General features: G+C 40.1%; 1 protein-coding gene across 14 annotated transcripts in view; it reads left to right on the top strand.

The window, feature by feature from the left end:
- The window catches only part of TPK1 (thiamin pyrophosphokinase 1), a 214,438-nt gene that overhangs the window by 65,955 nt on the left and 130,362 nt on the right, over window positions 1-18,121 (top strand). For all 14 annotated transcript variants that reach the window (XR_007375793.1, XR_007375794.1, XM_048939505.1 and 11 more), the window contains exons 3-4: window positions 7,710-7,779; window positions 14,134-14,206. Coding sequence is in view for 12 of the 14 variants with exons in the window: in XM_048939505.1 (XP_048795462.1) it covers window positions 7,710-7,779; window positions 14,134-14,206 (143 nt within the window). In the remaining 2 variants the exon portion in view is untranslated. The remainder of the gene's footprint in view (window positions 1-7,709; window positions 7,780-14,133; window positions 14,207-18,121) is intronic.

The raw sequence follows: 18,121 nt of genomic DNA, 5'->3' as shown, positions 1-18,121 counted from the left end.
GAATGGCATGATGCTGAGCACATTGGAAAATGATGCCAGTAAGGTACAAATGTGTTTGGATGTAAGCTAACTGATTCCCCATTTCTCTCTCTCCCCAGGCCTTTCTTATTCTTAGGGTAAGGGTAGGCAGGGTCAGAAAAGGGATTGGAAGAGATCCTGAAGTGGGGACACTTGAGTTTTTCTCAGTAAGACTTAGATCTGTCAATTTCAATCTTCTTTTTTTCTGTCAGATTTCTCAATAGTTTGGTCAAGGACCAAGGAAAGATGCTAACTTTAATATATGGTATATATGTATGCCACAAATCAAATGACTTTATGCAAAAAAAATGAACAAAACGGGAGCTGGCTAAGAATTGGAAGTGCACAACAGGAGAGACTTTACTGCTATTCTCTTAGATGACAGTTTTTTTCAGTTTGTGGTTCACTGAAATATATTTTGTCCTGTCAAAATAAATAATTTATTTCAGTAATAGAAAAATAACAGTTTTTTTTCCATCACGAAGGCAGTATCAGCAGGGATATGCATAGTCTAGCATGCTAACACAATTCTACTTTAGTATTAAATAGAAACTTAATGTAATTCCTGAGATGTTACTACTACATTTATCAAAAATGAGTTTCAGCAAGAGCAAAATGGCTGATGTTCCAAACAATATTTTTAAAGTTTGTAGCAGATCTTTCTCTTACAGAGTGTGAGAATAAATGCATGTAGAGTAGCTGGAGGCTGGGGCTGTGGCCCAACACCCTGCTGGGCTGCTGGCTGAGGGCGTCAGGTCTTTGCTATTCGTGTCCCAGAGCAGAACCACGTAGTCCAGGCCCAGCCCTGCTCTGCAGGGACACTTCCCAGTCAGTGGGGGAACTGGGACCCAGCCCAGCTCCCATGTGTGGCTAAGAGGGAAGCTTTGTGGCTCTCCAGGCAGTTCCTGGCATCAGGAGCCTGCTAGCAACAGGATGCAGAACTGGGACAGTGGAGACCTTTAATTCCAGTCTGAAAAAGACTGTGACATTTCCTTACATTTCAGCAGGGTAAAGCAAGAAGCTGATTAAATTATTGGTTTACTGACATTTTTCAAGCAGGGAGTATAAAAAGGGAAAAATGAAAAGAATAAACTTCCTCCTGATTTGTGCCTGTGGAGGCATGAACACACAGCCTCATCATGAGGTCACATAGCTGTTAGTGTAAATGACGGTAACATGTACTTTGCTTTATGCCTGAGCTCCGTCCCCTTGGTTTAGCACAGCACAGCACAGGGGCACTCCCAGGGCTGGGCCTGCAGAGCATGTTTCAGCCAGGGATCCACAGCAGCTGGGTGGACACCAGAGCTCCTCATCTGACAGACTCCGAGAAGGACGGCGGGGAGAAAAAGGGGATGTCATGCACTCCATGAGAGTTATGGAATATTAAATCTAACACTGAAAAGAGATTACTTCAAACTTGAATATGAGTAATTGTAATGAACTCTGTGCGGAACTGTACCTGAAGACAGTCCAGAAACTCAATCTTGTGAAAACAAAGTTGCTTTCTTGTCTCTCTTTGTCAGCACATTACTCCTGATATGCTTACTGATATTTGGGTTTCTTTTTGCTTGCAGCTGAGGGGTACTGCTTTTGGTACTGTTTTGTTTGGAAAAAGTATTGACCTAATCTTCTATTCTTTTTTTCTATAGTGAACATTGAGATTTCAATTTTTATTTTATTTTATTTTTTACAATTTTTGTTGTTGTTGTTATTCAAGCAAGGTTTTGATTTGAGGACTGTGTAGCTTAGTTTTTTGCTAAAATGCAGAGGAGGCTATTGTCTGTGGTTAAAACTGATGAATTTTCCCTTTGTTTCATTTCTATGTTTGTGTTATCATAGGATTGAACAAATGGGCTGAGAATACTGTTTTCAAATTCATCAGGGCATTGTTTCCTTCTTTGTGTTCCTGTATTTAATTGCTTAATGAATCCTGCCTCTGCTTACCTGATATTTATGTGATGCTTACAGCTCCAAGTGAGCGATTAAAGATGTGCACCAGTTTTGTAGGAAACCTAGAGGTACATTCCTAGGTGTGCAGCAGATCTTTCAGAATCTGTTCTGTACAGAAGAAGCAGTCTGTCTGCTCTGGCATTGGCTACGCATGCTGGGCCTTCATGTCCCAACTGATACAGACTGCAGGGAGGTCAGTTACAAAACATCAGCAGTGGATGGACCTTTCTAGTGTTTGCAGTCAGTTCAAGGGTAACAGCCATTGCTTTGCACAGCATTTGTGAAAACTGAAATTCGTTCCTGTGCTGGAAATGTGTATGTAAAACCATACAGCACCATTGGCAGAAGATGGAATTTTTGGTGAAATTCCTATTGGAATTCCTATTTGGTGATATTCCTACTCCTACAAAGCGCTTTGTACACCTGCAGAAGGTTGACTCCATTACTACTATCTTGCAGCAGCATGAAAGTTCACCTGTAATAGCATCTTGACAAGCATCTGTATATTTATTTAATTTGGAACCATATAATATATTGGCAGCAGGTGACTTTTTGCTGCCTTCATTCAGAGCCCCATGGGCTCTTGCACATTTAAAATAGCAGTGACAGAAGCCAAGCCTTTTCAGTTCAAGTGAACTTAACCATAGACCTAATTAAAATATTTAAACAGCTTCTTAGCAAGAGCAGTGTCCAGCTGCAAAGTAGAAAACGTGTATGGACTAACAGAGAGATGATTGGCTAAAAGAGCTGCGGAGATACCAAAATAAGAATGTCTGCACTGAATAGTATTTACTATCTAACAGCTATTGCATACAATCCTGATAACAGGTAGAAATACACGGGTGGGAGGCAGTAGTTTGAGCAAATGTATCTTCTGGCTAGCGTTCTGCAACTGTACAAATCTGTGGATTTGTGAAATATATTATCACGGTTTCTTCAAGATGAATGAGAAAAAGAGAAAACACATAAATACGGATTATGCATTTTGCTATTGGTAATTGATGTTTTTATTAATATTGTGACAAAAAAAAGTAGTAGCCAAATGTGTCAAGCAAGCCAAATGCATTGTTTTTTATACATAAGATTCCTAGTCATTAATTATGCAGCATTGTTTTATGTGGTGATCATGCTGGCAGGTTAATTATGGTAACCAGATTACTGAATCAGTAAGGGAAACATTGCATAGCTAGAGGAGTTAAGTAAGATTAGTAAAGAAACATGGGGATATACTTAGAGCAGTTTTATAAATTTGAACTGGGGCAAAAGCTTGGGTTAATTAAAAAAATTTAAAGAAATGAAAAATTGCTTTATTTCCCTTGCAGTAACTAATTGGGGAATGTAACATATTTTATGCTTTTTTTTTCTTCTTTTTCTTTTTTTTCTTCTGGTGTTGGTGTTTTGTATAAATGTCTTTTATTGTACCCTTTTTGTACCCTGGTCTTACTCAACATGCAAGAGTTGTACCTGTTCTGTACGGACTATTCCCGTCCTGGATCTTCAGGACTATTCAGTTTGTGATACTTGCCTTTCTTCTGTGAAAACTCAGAGCTGGGACTTCTCTTTCTGTGTTTGCTATGCTGTTCATAGCCTGTCTCACAGTTACAGGAAGTTTTTTGTATTTACTAAAAGAGGTTCTTTTTGCTTTCAGTATTTTTGTTATGTTAGAATAGTTTTGTATTCACTAGCAGGCCTAATATTTGTCTCTGTTGTTGAAGGAAAATAGTTCATAGATTCCCATCAGAAGAGACACCATTTAAAATGACCAACTTTACTCAGAAGGACCTTGGTCCTTCCTTCACTCTGCCTGTCTGAAACTCTTTCAGAGGTACAGCGAGCTCCCGGTACATACTTGACATGATTCCTCCTTAACATGAACTTAACTGGATGGTGTTCAGTTTAATATGTTAAATAACAATAACATTTAAATAACATTTTTACCAACTCCGTGCTTTCTGACTGGAATAAGCTAGATGGCACGGAAGGTACCTGGCAGATCTGAGGGTTCTCCAGTAATGATGTAATACCCTCTGGATCCAAAAGAGACGGTGTGGGCAGGACGCTCTTTGTTTTGGCTGACCACGTAAGTTATTCTTCCCTCTTGGAGTTCAGCAGTCAGTCAAGAAACACAGCGGCAACTATCTGAGGAGGAATGGTGATTTACTAAATCCAGCAAAATCAAACAAAATGAGAGAGAGATCAGAGTGCCCAAAGTGTGAGCCCCCATGTTAGTGCAAGGGAGGCACGTGCCCTTCTTTGCAGCGAACTGAGGGGGAATCTCTTTGGGAGAGCTGCTGGGTCCAGAGTCCATCTATCTTCCTCTGTCTGCCAGGTCCTCCTGGAATGCCACCCTCCCCTCTCATCAGAATACTCAAAATGCCCAGAAGGGGCAGTAAATGGAACCGGAACATGAACTCTTTAACTCCCACTGGTTCACATGATGTTCTGATGCGGAATACTGACAACAAAAAATCACCAAACCACAGCACTATGTATGGCAACTGTTTTGAGAAATCAATAGTAGTCTTATCTCCATGTGAACAATGTACATCTATCATAGACCTGTTGTCAGGCACCTTTAGGTCATAGAAAGAGTCTGGTATTTTACATGTACCAGTCTGAATGAATGCTGATTTTTTTTTTTCTTTTTTCATAATACCCAGTTTGGTTTGGGTTTTGATCATATGCTGTTAAGCTCGTAAGCTTGGATGCAGTATTAGGTCAGGCATACCTTCTGGTGAGTCCATTCGGATAAAGGTAGTTCTGGCTATCTTTCAGTAACTGAGACATTTTTTCTCTCGCTGTCTGCATCTTTCTGCAAGTCGTAAGCAACTCATTTGTTTTAAATATGAGCGAATACTTAAAAAATCACTGTCCTTAGAAGGAGTGTCTCTGTGTGGCTAATGAAGTGTGATTTAGTTCCTGGAGTTAGAAAATAATTTTCCTTCAGACTTCTTATGGTTTTGATTACAATGAATATCTTGCTTTTGTAGCTTGAGGAGAGAGAAGAAACTTCGTAATGGTTAGGTCCTAAGCCTTGTTTAGATGCATCATACCTGCTGTTTCCACTATAAGCTCAAGATTAGAGAGAATTTTAAAGGCTCCAGTCAAACACAGGAGAGGAAAATTATGTTCTTCTTGTCTGATGATGTTAATATTCATCATCAAGAACCATTGTAAGCAGCTGGACAGCAACTATAATTTAGAAATTATTTCATCTGTGTCATGGCTTTATGATTTTTGGTTATCATATTCCACATCATAACATCACGTAGTGCACTGGGAGTTAAGGTGTTAATGCTCCAGTTCCAGGCATGTGTCCAGAAGAGAAGAATTACACACCCCAGGGGGCTCTGCAGTCGGAGAGGAGATACAACCCCTGGCAAGGTCATCTGATGCTCTCTTTCTTAATCAGGCTCTCCTCCCTGCTGCTCAACCAGAATGCGCATCTCACCTCAGCGTTGTGGTGAGGCCTATCCACCTTTCGGACACTCTCTCTCGTTATATTTGATTTTTTAGCTTCAATTCTAATTATATTGTATTATAGTGTGTTATCTTGCATTCCGATACTATATTTAGGAAGCCAGTTTGTTTCTCCTCAGATTGTTGCTGCTGTTTTTAATTATTTTGGGGTCCCCTGTTTCCCTTTTCTGGAGACATGGATTTTGCGAAATCCCCTCACCCCACTAGTCACAGAACCAGGCTGAACCAGCCCATAAACCGTTGACATTCTGATATGTCAGGATCAAATCTGCTTGACTTTGGATTGTTGATATGGTTGTGCTTGGTGGCTGGAAGGAATGAGAAAAGTAGAATGAGGAAGCAAAAAAAGAGCATAATCTGTACAAAGAAACTGAAAACATTAGTGCTTACAGTAGTGAGCACTGTAATTATGTGGATGTGAGTACAGAAGTGGATAAGAGAGAATAGGTCTTGTTGGAGCAGGGGCATTGATAGAAAAGATGCTGAGAAGTTTCATGCTAGTTCTCCAGCCATGTAGTGTTTTGTTGTCTGCAGGAAAGAAGCTGCTGTACCCCAACCTACCCATGTGATGGCTAGCAGCTTTTGTGCCACTCTGCCTTTGTTTCTTTTTTTTCCAAGAAGCCTGAGCCAAGGTTGCATTGTACTGGGTAGTGGGTTTAACACAAGGAACATTCCCTGTGCTGGGAATTCAGCAGCCAAATAAAAAGGAGTGGCTTAAAGAAGATATTAGATACAGAAGTGCAGTCCGATGAACTCTGTTGTCCCAATTTGTATAGCCTGGCAAAGATGATTACTAAGCTAGAGAGGTAGGCCAGATTTCCTACTGAATCATAGAATCATAGAATCACCAAGGTTGGAAAAGACCTTCAAGATCATCCAGTCCAACCGTTCACCTATTCCCAGTAGCTCCCACTAAACCATGTCCCTCAACACAACATCCAACCTTTCCTTAAACACCCCCAGGCTTGGTGACACCACCACCTCCCTGGGCAGTCCATTCCAGTGCCTGACCACCCTTTCTGAAAACTAATACTTCCTAATGTCCAGCCTGAATCTCCCCTGCCATAGCTTGAAGCCACGAGTACCAAGAGGAAAAAGCTAGGTCTGTGTCACTGTTGAGAGGCCATTCCAATTGAGAAACTGACATCAAAGGAAAGTAGCTTTAGCTGAAATATGAATTCTCAGTGGCAGAAAGTATCTGATTTGATTATTTATGTCTTTTTTTCCCCAAACTTTGGCAGGCTGTTCCTTTTCTTTGTCTCTCCTTTATTTTCTCCTCACCTTTTCACTACCAGCCCCCAAATACTCCATCTTTCAGCCCTCTCTGATCTACCAGCCCATCTCCCTGCTCTCAGGACTGTAAGGGACGCTCTAAACTAGTGAGCACTACAGTTATCTGACCTGTGCATCTCTGAACAGAGCTGATAAAGACTATTATTTTCATGGTCATTTTCAGTCTTAATTACCTTATCATATATAAAAGTTCTTGCCTAAGAACTGCAGGTTAGCTGAATTATCCTTAATGGACATGCTCATGAATAAAGTACACTAATTTATATCTGATTATATAGTGATAGCATTAGAATACTTTTTTTCTAAAATCTTTTTTCTAAAATCTAAATAAAGGAACCAAAATACAAAGGCACATCTGTGTTTGTTTAAATCAGCTGGAATTAGTGGTGCGTGCTCTTTGCAGACACAAGTTGTATAAGCAGTGAAAATGATTGTGGTTTTATTCCTTTTGTACCAGGATCATTCAAGATTTAGTGTTCAGTGTTAGCCCCTGACTTTATTTCAAATAATTCAAACAGTCTGTAGAGCAGTCTGGGAACTGTAGTGAAAGTATCACTTTTGATGCCATTCGGGTGATAATAAATAGCATTTATAATGCCTTACCTCTTTTTTGCTAGTTTTTATGCAAGTCTTTAGTAACTTTTCGGCTGAAGGAGGACTGTTAGATAAAAGATGCAAGTTTCAGTTTCTTTAGACAAGTATATGCCCGTATGTGGCGGATGCTCCCTGTTCAGATTTTGAATACTTGCTCTCCTATTCAGTTAAAGGTGTATGGGCACTAGGTTAGACAGAAGGCAGCTATTTGGAAAGTGCAGTGACATAGTTGGGTGAAGATAGGCATTTGGCTGATAAAAGCCATTAAAATGTTTTTTTTCTTAGAGAAAGAAGTGTAAAGTCAAACCACAGAAGTGGTTAAGATTTTTAATTTAAAATAAACATATATTGATGCTCTCTTTCTTCACTTGCAGCTGCACTGAGAGCTTGTGCTGATGGAGGTGCTAATCGTCTATACCACGTCACAGAAGGAAATCAGGACAGGTATGTTAATAATAAACATGAACTTATGAAAGTCATATTTTCTAAATAAAAGTAAGATGTTGGGGATGGGATCTATTCAGTCAGTGAAAAGCTGTCTGCTTTGTACATGGTACTGGCCATGTGGTAGCAGTGAACATAACCTGAACTCCCTGTAGAGGTATGTATATGCTCAACTACTGATAAAAGGCCAAATTAGTGTATTTTACTAGTTTTCAGTTATGAATGTTTTTTCATATCCAAAAGATGGCTGATATTTCCGTTAGTAACTTTTAACTTTTGCTCAGGTCCTCTGAAGATGAAGGTTATTTGGTGTAAAGGGTTGAACTGGTGGGAACAAAACGATCAGCTAAAGCTGAACTCAAACTATTGCTTCTTCCTTGAAAACCCCTGTTGTGTGTAAGGGCAGAAAACAATGGTGCACTCTCAACCATAACTGTCATTTCATCTTGGATGACAGCTAGTGAGAAAGCAGCTCTGAGAGTCACGTAGTGGCAGGCAGTTGAATGCTTTTTCTGCTTTGTGTGTCTAATTGCTTTTCCCAGTCACAAGTTTTAAAAATACACAAGCAGCCTAAAACACCCTATTTTCTTAAGCCCACTGGTCTTTATTCCTCTGATTCATAGCTCAGCTTTCAATCTGTCTCATTTAGGTCTCCATCAGAGCTAAGGCTTTGCAGCAACCTCTTGAAAAACTTACTGTGCTCCTGAGAGAGGTTGACAGGGACCATCTGATGCTTCTCACCAAGGGCTGAAACAAACTGTCCTCTTTATTTCTTACAGAAAATCTGCTTGCATTCGTGAAGTGGAATGAGGAATAAAATAGGCTGTCTACTTTTTCTTTTAAATTATTTCTGTATTAATGGTAGGACATCATACACGACCAAAGGCAAGTACGGAAGTTGTAAAGAATTGTACATGTTAGGTGAGGAAATAGGTCTGAAGGAGGAATAGTGCTTGTTTCCTCTAATGGCATTTAAGTCCATAAAATCCTGGGTTTCTGCCCCAGAAGTGTTTATGCAGCTGGTTTTATGGTGCAAAATAAATGCATTCCAATGGTTTATCATTTTCTAGTGGGACCATCAAACACAGTGTAATTCCAGGTTGCTAAACACCCATTGTTACTTGTACTTAGGATTTTCAGTTGTTGTGACCAAGGATTCATGGATAAGAAGTTTAATAAATACAGTAAGGTTGACTCTCAGAGTAAACAAGTGAGACAAAACTTATAAATTTATGAACCTTTTTATTCGTACAGCAGAACCTGGCACATATTTGCCAGCAGATGAACAACCAAATGTACGGGGGAGGACAGGAGAAGCTTGATTTCTTCTTGCCCTTCACAGCAAAGTTGAGTTAGAAGGAAAGAAGTAGCATTGAAGCGGGAATTAACTTAGAATTTCTTCCTTTGTCTTCTGTGAAAAGTTTGATGTGCGGATTGCTGATACTCGGACTGAAGTCTGTCAAGCATTACTAACTGTTGTGTGTATTGCCTATGTCTCTTCTACTGATTGCTTGCAGAGCCATGTATGCACACCTTAAATCTAGAGTACAGACAGAAATCTGACTTGCAGCAAGTAGTTCTCTGATACTGGTGATTCTTTTTGAAGAGACACAAAGGGAGTGATGAGGCAATGTTAGAACTTTAACTTCTCTTGTAACCCATTCATCTCTTCTGCAAACCTTTATATTCTTATTGCATATAATTCAGGGAAAACTTGATTGTTATACCTTGGTTGAATAGTTCTTTCAGTCTTACATACTTGGCCCTTGGACTATTCTTTTTATCAGTCTTTTTTCTTTTCATGTTAATTGCCTGGGATAGTGCATATATATACTGCATAGATACTGCATACATATAGTACCTCCTATGAAATAAAAAACCTGCTATGAAATAGAGGAGAAAAATAAAGACTTGCATAATTTTAATTTCCGTCCTCAAAGAAATCATTCTGCTGGAAAGAATATTCATTTACTTCTCTGAAGTATTTTCCTTTAAATTCCCTGTCCAGTACTACAGAACTGGGTGCACAGACTCTACTGATATTTTCATCTTTTTTTTTTTTTTTTCCAGGGATACTGACTCAACCACTCCCTGGGGAGTCTATTCCAGTGCTTAACAGCCCTTTCTTGGGTTGTTAAAGTAAAGAAGTGTTTCCTAATATCCATCCTGAACTTACCCTGGCGCAACTTAAGGCCATTTCCCTTCGTCCTTTCACCTGTCAGCAGTGAGAAGAGTCCAACCCCGCTCTAACTGTATTGAAAGAGAGCAGTACGGTCTCCCTTCAGCCTCCTTTTCCCCAGACTAGACAGCCCCAGTTCCTTCAGTCTCTCCTCATAGGACTTGTTCCCCAAGCCCTTCACAAACCTTGTTGCTCTTCTCTGGACCTGCTCCAGCACCTCCATGTCCTTTCTGTACAGAGGTGCCCAAAACTGAACACAGTATTCGAGATGAGGCCTCACGAGTGCTGAGTACAGAGGCGGGATTACTTCCCTAGTCCTGCTCATCTCACAGTTTCTGATCCAAGCCAGGATGCCATCAGACTTCTTGGCCACCTGGGCACACTGCCGGCTCATATCCAGCTGACTGTCCATCAGTACACCAACGTGTTCTGTTCAGTCAACACTGAGCTGTTATATAGTTTGCATAAATGCCCCATTTGGGTTGGTCTCAAGACTTATGAGAAATAGATAGTGCTAGGGTTTTTGGTAACCTAGTTGAACCTTTGAAAGATTGATATAGGAAATTTGCTTACTTATTTTTCTTCGCTTTTCTTATAAATCTGCTATAGAAGTGCCTTCAGCAATTCTGGCACTCAAAACTCCAGACTTATCAGATGGCTGATGTATGTCTGTAATGACCTGGAACAACAGCAAAAAAATAACAATAATTAAAAATAAAAGGAAAAAACCAATAAGCAAAGGGAATCAAACCTCTGAAGTTTTTCTGTTCTTAGTACCTGGTGTTCTGCTTCTTAACAGCTTTAGGAAGGGCCTAGATTGTGCTGATCTAGAGTGAATGTTCAGCCCCAGCAGGATTATGGAGTTGGCTTGTTCCTGATAAATGTCAGCATAAAGCAGTAGAGAATCAAGCCAGGTAAGCTGATCATAGCCTAATATGCAGAGTGCTACTTAGTAGGTAAATGAGACTGTTAACACATGGTTCTAAAATGCCTTAGAATGCATCAACTAGACTATTCAGATATGAAAATTTAAGAGGAATTTTGGAAAGGAATTATAGATATCTTTTTCCATCTTGGGCAAAAAGATAACTTCCTCTACTAAAGGATGTGTGCTATATACGTCACTGACAGAAGTGATCATCTCATATACAGTTATGATGCAGAGTTCTTTATGAAAGAGAGTTCAGAGGAAAAGACTAATAAAATACCTGCTTTTAATTCATACTTTCAATGAGGGGTGATGTTACAGACTTTATGGAGAGGCCCTTCTGATTTCTTTTCTCTGATGTCATTTCTTCCACTCACCTGTAGCAAGTTTGACAGTGTGATTCTCCAGGGCCTGTTCTCCTGGACTATTCTGTATTCTGGAGTAAATACAAAACTCTGCCAAAAGCAAAGAAGTGAAAACTATTTATTGCGAAGTATCCTCAAAGATACTTTAGTATGATTTGCTGTTGCTTTCTTTTTCAATATGTACCTGAGGTATTTCCCCTCTTTATTTGTTATCTGGGGGTGCTGATGTTTGCCCCTCACTACAAGAAAGACTTTGAGGCCCTGGAACACGTCCAGAGAAAAACAATGAAACTGGTGAGGGGTCTGGAGCACAAATCTTATGAGGAGCGACTGAGGGAGCTGGGATTGTTCAGTGTGGAGAAGAGGAGGCTCAGGGGAGACCTCACTGCACTCTGCAACCTCCTGAAGGGAGGCTGTGATGAGGAGGGGTTTGGCCTCTTCTCCCAGGCAACGAGCAGGACCTGAAGAAATGGATACAAGTTGTACCAGAGAAGGTTAGGTTGGACATAAGGAAGAACTTTTTCTCAGAGAAAAAGTGTTAGCAATCCTGTATTCTCTTCAGCACAGGAGAATGAGAGAAAATGGGCATCATGGTTAGTGAATTGGAGCATATCACAGTGGCAAAACAGACTGATCCTACTATTCATCAGATTTTTTGTGAAGCAAATCACTAGGAGAATAAGAACTGTATTGAATACATTTCTACATGACACAAGATTAGCAAACTTCAAAAACTCGGTTTAGCTAGAAGAAGGTTGCACATCATTTGATGATTAGAGACTGGAGCACCTCTCCTATGAACAAAGATTGAGGGAACTGGGCTTGTTTAGTTTGGAGAAGAGAAGGCTTGGGGGAGACCTCATTGTGGCCTTCCAGTACTTGAAGGGAGCGTATAAACTGGAGGGGGAACGGCTGTTTGTGAGGGTGGATGGTGACAGGACAAGGGGAATGGTTTTAAAGTGAGACAGGGGAGGTTTAGGTTGGATATTAGGAGGAAGTTTTTCACCCCGAGGGTGGTGATGCAGTGGAACAGGTTGCCCAAGGAGGCTGTGGATGCCCCATCCCTGCAGGCATTCAAGGCCAGGCTGGATGTGGCTCTGGGCAGCCTGGTCTGCTGGTTGGTGACCTGCACACAGCAGAGGGATTGAAACTGGATGATCTTTGAGGTCCTTTTTTCTGAGGTCCTTTGAGGTCCTTTGAGGCCTTGCAATTGTATGCTTCTATGATTCTATGATCCTTGCATGCTAAACTGAGAAGATTATTTACAGTACTTTGACAGTCCACAAAAGCTCTTAAACCTTATCATGTCAATAAAAACTATCATGGGATCAGCAGCAGGTTTAGAAGCCAGCAAAACCGCCGTTTCAGCATAAGCCTTGAGCAGATCTGGAGGTTCATGCCAAGGGACTTTTATCACAGAGTGATATGCTTAAAAACCATGAACACAAGCTCTTGGAGAGAGAGTCCTGGCCTTTGTCAGAAATAGTGTAGTCAGCAGGATTAGGAAGGTGATTGTCCCTCTGCACTCAGAACTGTGGAGGCTGCACCTTGAAAACTGTGTTCAGTTTTGGTCTGCTCACTACAAGAAAGTCCATGAGGCCATGAACTGTGTCCAAAGAAGAGCAACAAAGCTGGTGAAGGGTGTGGAGCATGTCTTATGAGAAGTGGCTGAGGAAATTGGGATTGTTTGGTCTGGAGAAGAATCGGGAGAGAGCTCATGTCCCTCTCTGCAACTACCTGGAAAGAGGTTGTAGTGAGCTGGAGGTCAGCCTCTTCTTACAGGTAGCTAGTGATAGGACAAGAGGTAATGGCTTAATGGTGTGAAGGGATGTTCAGGTTGGACTTTAGGAAAAATTTATTCTCCAGAAAAGTGGTGGAGTATTGGAACAGGATTCCCAGGGAGGTGGATAGTATCACCACCGCTGGAGGTTTTCAAGAAAAAGGTAGATGTTTGCATTGAAAGGCATGGTTTAGTGAGCATAGTAGTGGTGGGTTGATCTTAGTGATCTTTTCAAACCTTCATGTTTCTATGATTGTATGATTCTGTGTTTTGAAAGTGAAAGAAACCAATTTGGGACCTTTGCTGAAGACCTTTATTTTGTTACAGAAAACTCCTGTCTCAGATGACTTCTGTCATGGCTCCTTAGTCTCATTTGAACCATTATTATTCTTTGCCCCTGACTTCAGACTCCAGTATCTGTAATTGCTGTCCAAATTCCAAGATGCTGCACTGAATTTACCTTGCTCAAGGATTTGTAATAAATATGTAAATAGGAGGAAGGAGAGGGAAAAGGGAAAAAGTACCTCATTTGTGAGATATCAGCTGTTCAAGATCTATCATCACCATCTCCTGACATGTTTTATCTGCAAAGACTTGATGTGCAGCACAAAGATAAACTTGTTTCAGGTGCTGGAACAGGCTGCCCAGGAAAGTGGTAGAGTCACCATCATGATTTTATGTGGCACTTAGGGATTTAATGGGCAATGTTATTACTATGATTTAGTGGGCAATATTACTGATAGGTGTACAGTTGAACATGATTATCTTAGAAGTCTTTTTCAGCTGTAATGATTCTACAATTCTGTGATTGTTCAGGTAGTTTTCTGGTATGATACACTACAAAGATATTTGAGAGAACTTGCAGGTACAAGTATTGCCTTACAGACTTCTGGAGATGTGTAAACACCTTGCCAGTGTGCAGCTCCTTTAGCAGAAAAGGGACACAGTTTGTTTGTCTGTGACATTATTTTGTGTCAGCTGCTCTTTTAACTTTCTTGTAACTGTCTCCTATGCCCTTGAGAGATTAATGCTTCTACTCCTTGAAACTCTTGAAAAAATAAAATTAAGTTTTTCATTTCATTGCTCATTTCTTTTCTTTCAGCTTCTTGCCTGATTACATCAGTGGTGACTTCGACTCCATCCTGCCTGAAGTCAAGGCTTACTACAAGGTTAAGGTAAAGCACTATCCCTTGGATGTGTTTGTGTGTGTTAGAGTGTTGTAGGATCCAACTCCGTAATGCTCCCATTGGTTATTAGGTGTTTTTAGCTCCCTTTGGTGTCTTTGGGTCTTTGGATGTGAAGTAACTTACAGACTTAGATGGGCTCTGCCTCTCACTGTGGTGGTGCTTAAAGTGAAAACAGGAGCTGCATTACTGCCTGACTCCTGTGTTAGGTGTAGTTTCATAGCACCAGCTCGAGAAGTAGAGGGTGTATTACTGCAGATTATAGCAACAAGAAACAATGGTAAAAGTTCTTGAAAAATATGTTAATTCCTTTGCCATGTGGAGATACAGAGCAATAAAGATAGAATATTACTTTCACACAACAGATTTATTTTTCCCTTGAAGTGTGCACCTAGATAAATGTCTTCAGGTAGTTAGGTTTTCCTGAAATAATATGAATATTCTGTTGGCATTTGCTAGTGCTCCTGCTCCCACTCACTGCTGAGCTACCTCTCCTGTTCCAGCAGGCAGAAGGCTGACCTGCCTGCTCCTGAGCTTCCTGTCACATGCAACTGTCTTGAGCTGCTGCCAGGCCATGGTTATCAGTGATGTGCACTGTCACTACAACTTGAGCTTCATCAGCATTCATACTGAATGAATTCATACGCAGAATGTTTTGTGCTGTTGCATAGATTTTCCATATATACTAATGTAACCTAACTGTTACACAAAATAAAAGGGAATGGGGTGCCCGGTGAAGGGTGGAATGCTCCTTTCCATGTGTATAGCTAATTCACGATGGTCAGCAAAAATGAGCCTATAGAGAGAGGGAAGCTCTAACACATAGCAGTTTGAGTAGAGTGTGAATGGAGTGAAAGTAAAGGAAGCAGAAATTGCCAAGATCCTTTGCAATCCCCTGTGCCTTTCAGTGTGATACTCAGTAAAAAATTGTGCCCGCTGTTCTGTCTAGTCTTTCTGACTTGCTTGCTGATTTGTCCAGCTGCCAGGTAAAGGGCAAGTGGTGCTGAAGAGAATTCATTTGGTATTTCAGTTGCAGTGGTTTAATGAGGAGATAAGGTAAATTTTTTTCTTTGTGTTTGTGAAGCTGAAGGTATATTTCCTTTTGTATTTTTAATAAATGTGCTGTATTGTTCTGTTAGGTTTTATACATGTGATGGAGTGCCAGTGACTTATTGACAGAAATTAAAGCATCATAACTTATTTTATCTATCTGAGGGCAGCAAACCAATGGTTAAGAGATGTTACTTTTTTGTAGTAAGGTTTGTGGATGTTGTTTATTAAGTTATATTCACTTATGAGCAATTGTGTCAAATAGACTTGTGTAGTGCTGAGTGAGAAGGGGGAATGTTAAACTCTATGTGCATGAAACTAACTAGGATTCTGTAAAGCAGATGTAGGTCCTTTAAGCAGTCGTATCATCATTGTGAAATAATCACAGTTCTGACTCCCCCTTCACACCAGCTTCATACCAAGATATTGCTAAAGACTCAGAAAGTATTCTGCCTCATTTAAGTGATGAAAGTGATAGCAGATCTATGCCATCACAAAAAACATGGCTTACATATTCCCAGAGACAAAGGAAGGGAAATCTTTAAGCCAATTCCTCTGATGTGCTTGGCTCATCAAGGATTAGATGACAAGTGTTTCCATTTTCCTTTAAGAAGGATTATCACCATTGTGTCAGGGAACTTTATCTAAATAAAGTCTATAGAATGGATTCATTTTTTCATCTCTGTTAGGCATGGCATGCCATAGTAAGTGAAGAGATGGAAATGACACTGCACTATAGAGAACTTGTGGTGATGGTTCTGTTGCTACACACTCTGTTGCTTCTTGCTTTAGCTGGATGTTTCTATTATTGAAACCTTTTAAAGCATCACTTAGTGATCAAGCATCCATTTGTATTGTTATGTCTCAAAGAAGACTCAGTTTTGAAAGGTTTTTAGGTCAAAGACATTAACTAAAATTGTGGTTAATCTGTCCTGATGACTGGAAACAGAAGGTTGAATGCATTGCCTTCTAAAATCCAGATTGGGCATTTTAGTGAGAATCCAGTTCAGCTATTCTACTGAGCAAACTGCATGTGCTTTAGAAGGCTTCTATAGATTTAGTAGGCTCTACTTCATATCTGTAATTAAAAGCTGTGGATATATTTACAACAGCACTCTTTCCTTTTGTCTTTCTTCTTTAAATCCCACAGAACCACTGATATTTACAGGCAGTTCTGTAGCTGTAGCATTTTCTCTTTATTTTTTCTATTACATTTCGAGGTTCAATGGTTATGAAAATGCTTAATAGACATGGTATGAACACACTCTTTCTGTTCTATAATTATCAACTTATAATTAGATTTATGAATTGTATTTGTATGGCAGTGCTGATACATCTCTAGCTAATATGCTGCCTTGTTTAAATGCATGTTATGATGTCATTCTCTGTGACTTTCTGAGGCCAAAACTTGTAATAATTTTCAAAGTTGATTTCCCTCAGTTATATCACTTAAACACATAAAAGTATTGTTTTTCTTTGACTACTTTAATTTATCCTTTATCTCTAAACTTTAGTATTTTTTCTAAAACTGAATTTTATATATAAGATGGGAATTAGACTATTAAGAAGTTTCACTCCTAGCGTTTTTCTTACACTGAACGGGCTTGTAAGAAAGCATGTTTCATTTTAGAACTTGACTCTTTTGTGAGAGGTTTCAAGGCTTTGGGAGGAGCTGTAAAATTGTGCAGGTGGATATAAAGCAGTCCTGTCTTGCTGTAGAGCAGCAGTTAAGTTTTTAAGTGATTTTGGTGTTACATGTTCTGCTGAAGACATGTCTGACATCAACGTAAGAAGTGCTGTGCCTACCTCTGTTGAGCTTCTGACACGATGAGAGTGATCATTGCCATTTGGACCACATCTCCAGTTGTTCACCTTTGTTCTGAGATGCTGAAAATTTCCTTTCATAGAATCATTGAAACACAAGGTTGGAAAGGACCCACAAGATCATCTAGTCCAACTGTCCTGCTATCACCATTACTACCACTGAGCTACTAAACCGTATCGCCTAGCACACCATCCAGATATCCTGGTCCCCTTAACTTCGCTCTAGTGAGTAAGACTAGCAGGCTGATCTGGTGTGGTAGGACCTGGATGCACGCACCATCTTTTGAATGATTTTCCACCTCTAAGTGTACTGAGGCCTGCAGTGGGGAAATGTTCCTGCTGCACCCTATATCTCCAGTTGAGCTGTGCATGGGCTGCAGCTCTCATAACAGCAGTTATTCTTCATTGTGCTGTCCTCTCACTTGCTAAGGAACCTCATATCACATCCCGCTACTTATCTGCAGCGTTCAAAGAGAAACCAGCATTCAGAGAGTTTCCATTGTATGCAGTTTCCCTCAAAACCTGTTCTGTGTTATCATATGGCAGGGAAAGACAGCAGAAAATTCTCGGTGCACGACTAATATCTAGGTCTTTTCCATCACAGTTCTGTGACTGGCTGTCACCTGCATGATAGCTCTTACCATAAGCACAGGCTTGTCAGCTATGTACGTGCAAGGTATAACTTCTGAGCCTTCAGAAGGAATTAGCTGCCTGTCTGTCAGCTCATCAGTGCCAAATACAATTGACAGCCAAACACCCCTTGCTTGCTCATTGAAAGACCCTCAGTGTCTTGATGTAGATATAGGTTCATCAAGTTAAAAATTTTTATAGGTTAATAGTTCAAACTGTGTATGCAGTTCAGGATTTGGAACTTCCTATATGCCTTTGTAATGAAATCATTAAACAAAGTTGTCATAAATTGTTTCTATTCTCAAATAGTATTTCAGAGGTCTTGTTAAGATTGCATTTCCAAATAAGTTGTGTGGGTGATTTGGGTTATATGTTTTTTTATTCATGTCAAACCAAAGTAAT

Source organism: Lagopus muta, chromosome 3 (assembly GCF_023343835.1).
Source record: "Lagopus muta isolate bLagMut1 chromosome 3, bLagMut1 primary, whole genome shotgun sequence".
NCBI lineage: Eukaryota > Metazoa > Chordata > Aves > Galliformes > Phasianidae > Lagopus > Lagopus muta.
The sequence above is the reverse complement of the archived record's forward strand: the minus strand, read 5'-3'. Positions and strand labels throughout refer to the sequence as shown.